Source organism: Micropterus salmoides, unplaced genomic scaffold (assembly GCF_014851395.1).
Source record: "Micropterus salmoides isolate LMB-PRFRI ecotype aquatic unplaced genomic scaffold, ASM1485139v1 Ms_hic_scaffold_13, whole genome shotgun sequence".
Taxonomy (NCBI): domain Eukaryota; kingdom Metazoa; phylum Chordata; class Actinopteri; order Centrarchiformes; family Centrarchidae; genus Micropterus; species Micropterus salmoides.
The window spans coordinates 29,341,025-29,345,797 of record NW_024040374.1 but is presented as its reverse complement, the minus strand read 5'-3'; the positions used below and the strand labels follow the sequence as shown (position 1 = coordinate 29,345,797).

The 4,773-nt window shown below is 38.0% G+C and overlaps 1 protein-coding gene across 1 annotated transcript in view; it reads left to right on the top strand.

Annotated features, from left to right (window-relative positions):
* Positions 1-4,335, top strand: part of LOC119901374 (excitatory amino acid transporter 5-like) — a 24,861-nt gene extending 20,526 nt beyond the window's left edge. The window contains exon 8 of the mRNA XM_038717001.1: positions 4,182-4,335. Coding sequence (XP_038572929.1) covers positions 4,182-4,335 — 154 coding nt within the window. The remainder of the gene's footprint in view (positions 1-4,181) is intronic.
* The last annotated feature ends 438 nt before the right edge of the window (positions 4,336-4,773 follow it).

Sequence of the window (4,773 nt, the reverse complement as noted above, 5' to 3'; positions counted from 1 at the left end):
GTGGATCAAACAAGCTAATCTTAAATGTCAAAGTAGAGAGGATCCTAGTAGGCCTATTTATTTTCATTCATTACACAATATGAATAAGCTATGCAGACAGTTGTAAAGAAAGAACATCTTTTTTTCTGTTCTCTACTTGTTATAGTTACACAGTATTAGGGGTGTGGGCTGTATTAAAAGTATCCACTGTTCTCCCATGCTCTAACACACAGTAACGATGAAATGTGTGCTGTTCTCACATTCTCCCTCTGTATGTACACATAAACAACAAGGCAGGGAAATATAAAAGGAATTTATTTTATTGTTTGGGTACATTATTGTTCAGTGTACATGGTCACATCTGAAACAAACTTTACGTGCTTGATAACTCTCCCACCCCGCAGACATCTACACGTCAATACCGATTTATATTCATAGCGGCAAGTGTTATGTAGCTCCACATAGGGGACACAGGAAGTGACATATAGCACCTTCATGCGGCGTCGGAACCGCGTAGGAAATTCACAGCCGCACCGGCAGAGCTCCAGAATATGCAACTCGGCCGGTTCACGCGCGGACGCGCTACAAGTGCGAGGGCCCGCCCAACGCTGCTTGCAGCTTTAATTTCTTTTCTTTCTTTTAATTTTTTTTAATCAAGTAAATAGCTAGTAGTAGTTAAGTTGTCAACTTAACAAACAACAACATATAGAAATAAGTATACTTTAAATCATATTGTAAATATACTTGTTTCTGTGTGTAAACGGTAAACACGTGTACACAGGGGCGAAGTGTGTCCTCCCGCCCAGCCTACTAGCGCAGTGCATTCAGTTGGACCAATCAGAATCAAGGTTTTTAAATCGACGACCCAATCACACAGCGTTGGTAAGTTTATTATTGTTAGCAAGAAAACACAATTGTGTAAGTTAACAAGAGCTGAGCTCACTCTGGGTCTGGTAATATTTTCCTTAGTGGATAGCTCTGGTGTGCATTAGCTAATGCTAGCACGTGGATTAATATATTTGTTAGCTAACGTTAGTTAGCATTTTAATAGCTTCATAATGGAGACAGCAACCATAGGCTGCCTTAAACAGTGTTGGGAGTAACGTGTTACAAAGGTAACGCAATCAACGTTACAGTAATGTATTGCTTTTTGCTGAAAGGCAGTTTTTAATGTTGCTAAAATGTCGGTAATATACAGTCTCAGTAATCCTGTTGCTGGAATTTGATGCATGAGATTTTAACAAGGCAGGCCTGTGCATGTGTGTATGAGCCCTCAATTCTGCTTTTGCACTGTTAAAATGACCAGTGAGGTCTTTATCAGAGTAAGAAATGCAACTAATATGTTGCTAGTATGTCTGTGTGCTAAAGAATAGATTCACATTTTTATAGTCTACCTTAATACTCACATATCCATGTTTACAGGAAGTTATTGGTCACTGTAATCATTATTATTCCTGCCCATATAGTCTGTAATGACATCACCACAGTTGTCATTTTTGTATAAATTCATTCTAAATCATTATTAGCATTTCAGCATATTAGTAATTTATTTCTAGTATACTCCAAGAGCCACTATTAATATCTTGGGAAGCTGCTTTATTAAACCATTCAGTATGAGAATAATGCATTATTAAATTAATTATCTAAATCTAATCAGCTAAGTATCTGCGTTAGACTATTCAAAAGTGGATATCTTCTAAAGGTACACTGTTTTTTAGAGATGTCTCATCACTGCAACCATGGGTGGGTAATCATTACAGTGACCAATAACTATAACAGCAATGTTGAAGTGTACACGGGTATGTGAGAATTGTTTTAAGATGCACTTGAAATAATGTTTTTGTGTACTGCAATGCCTGACCACACGATATGTAAAACACTGCTCAACTTTATGTCCAATTGTATGGTCATAGATCCTGGATTCAACTTTTAAAAGTTGAACCTACCCTTTGCCAACTTTAACCAACTTAATGCTAAACCCAGAGTTGGAATTTCCTGCCTTAGCTCAAGAAAATGAAATAAAGAATAATAATAAAGATTTGCTATAAGAATAGAATTACAGTGTTTATGATACACAAATGAAGAACTAAACTAGGTGGAAGTACTGGCCTAACTGAATATATATATTTCATTTGCAACTGCATTTCTTTTCTTTTAGAGCTTCCTGGGATTGTTGCCTCACTCAGATGGCTTAAGGTGCTTTCAGACCAAAAGCGAAGCGAGCATTCAGGCGGTGAGTTGGGGAAGAGGAGCAGGGAACAGCGCTGCAACCTTTGGACAAATAAACACCCATAGTCGGTCGGATTCAGCTCTGACAACTACGCCGATTACTCGCGGGAGGAGCTCGGAGTTAACTGCTTTTATTAAATTAGCTTTTTACTTTAATTTTTGGGATTTTGACATTCATTTACCTTCACTGGAGCTTCTCAGCAGCTAGCTTCTGTGCACAGTCCGTTCCAGTGTTGTTGTTAGCGGACAACAACATATAAATATAAAAACCAGACAAAACTGGACATTGCTGGAAGAAAATAAAGCGAGGAGGTTGAACTACCTGGTGAGTTCAGAAAACATGTGTCTGTAACTTTATTCCAGCTATCGTTGTACTTTACTGTGACCAAGTTAGCATAGCATAGCCCTGATCGAACCAAACTCCATTCAGAAAAGAAACATTTTATAAGTTGTTGTCCTGCTGTCTTGCTGACAGACCTGAGAAAGCATGAATTCATATGTTTAACAAATCTGCATCATGTTGTAGTTATTTCGGCATCAGTTTGACCCGTTTATTGCTATTTAATCACAGCAAAATGTTTACTTTGGGTTCATACAGTTGTAGTAAAGGCGAGTTGTGTTTATTCACGTTATCGCATTAAAATCGCCTTCTCGCGTTGTTTGTGAACACTTGCAGTGAATGTACTCACGCGAGGAAAGCGTTGCGAGGCGAAAATTCGCGGTAGGTCTGAATGCACCATTAGAGGCCACGAAAACCTCAAAGGACCAGCTGGACCCTCACAAGCTCAATGTGCTCATAGGTATGTCTGGCTCCTTCACACCATCACTGTTTTTCCTCTCACTACATGTCAACGGGGTCAGACTAAATAAACAAATATTCTTGTGAAAAAATAATTTTATTTAAAGTATTGTTATACATTAAGTTATTGGCTACTTTTGTACTTCACAAATTGACTGCTGTGTTAATGTGAAATGACATGTAGACAGAACAGTTGTTAAGCAAATCTGAATGTTTGTGTTATTTGTTGTACCTGTTTAATAACATTTTATCATCTACAGCTCCTTGGCTGAATGTACAGTAGTGTTTATGTAATGTTTTTGATCATGTTGTAATGGAAGAACTGAGCATTAACTGGGAAGGGTCCCCTGTGGAAAACCATTTCACCTGAACCTGAACGGTTTGCATTATAAGAACAGTTAGACATGATGTCATATTGTGTTTCAGCAACTTTAAACAATATAAAAAATCAGACAATGGTTCTTAATTAATTAGAGGTAACATTGCTTTGATATAGACAAAATATTTCCTTTTCCCTTCCACAGATGCTGTGTGATAAAGCAGTTTCCAAATCCCATAGTCACAGAAAATGCAACGAGTCCTACTCAAAGATAACCGACCCTCCACTCCAAGGATAAGGATTGTGCCATTTTTCTGTTTCAGTTTCATTTCACCATTTATACTGTATCAGGGTGACGGAGTACCTCCACTACAGTTGAGTAAGTGCTTGGACTGCCATACGTTGCTGTCAAAGTTGCGTGTTTTTTAATAAATAGACTAAAATGAAAAATATACTTTTATTTAAGCATATTTATTAAAAGTTTAATTAAGTATATTTATTCTATATATTCTATCTATTGAAAGTATACTTTTGAGAAGTATGTTAAAACTCAGGAGAATATATCTTTAATATACTTGTAGTAAGCATGTTAGTAGTATGAATGTACTATAAGCATACTATGTGAATTTCTAGTATATTTTCAGTTCCTTCTTTTGACCTGAGTTTCCATCCGATGTCATGCGAATTTCAAGCTGACTTTTGAAATGTTGCAAAAATAGAAGACATAACTGCAAATTAGGTGCGTTTATATCAGCCGGTTTGGAGCGAATAAACCAGGCTATGACAAGCGTAGTTACGTCAGTAGTTGACGTTACACATGGCTGTAATAAACAAGACATATGCGTTCCATACCAGAAACAAAACCAGCTGCATAGACCTGAGGACCATGGATGTGAGAAAAATTGAGGGAGATCTTCAGGAATGCGTTTCAAGCGGGCACGCTGACACCAACCACGTCTCCGCGCGTAATGGGAATATCCGCAAGACGGAGACAGCTGATCAGACGTGAATTCAGAACTTATTCGGCAAAAATGTTTACACCTCCTATTTAGCGCATTTACTCTTTTTCGACAAAGGCAAAAAACACCTCAAGCGAGCTTAAAAACTTTTGTTTGGGAAAGCTGCCGTTTCCATCAACCTTTTCTAATGAGAAAGTCTATTTCAAAATGCGCATAAAAAACGACAGCTAAAATCCATTTAGAAAAGTATCCTATAAAGTAACTGTCATTACCACATTGGCTGAAAAGGTTAAAGTTCAACTGTCTGTCGTGAGCTTGCAGGCGCGCATGAAGATATTTTCGCTTAGGGGTGCTGCACTGAAATGCGCTTATGACACGACTGTTGGCACGCACTTACACACTTTCCTTCAGCACAGAGTGGTTACAAGCATGGTCGTATGAGGTCACCGAGGTCCGGACCTCCGTAATTACATGTATGTATAAAATCA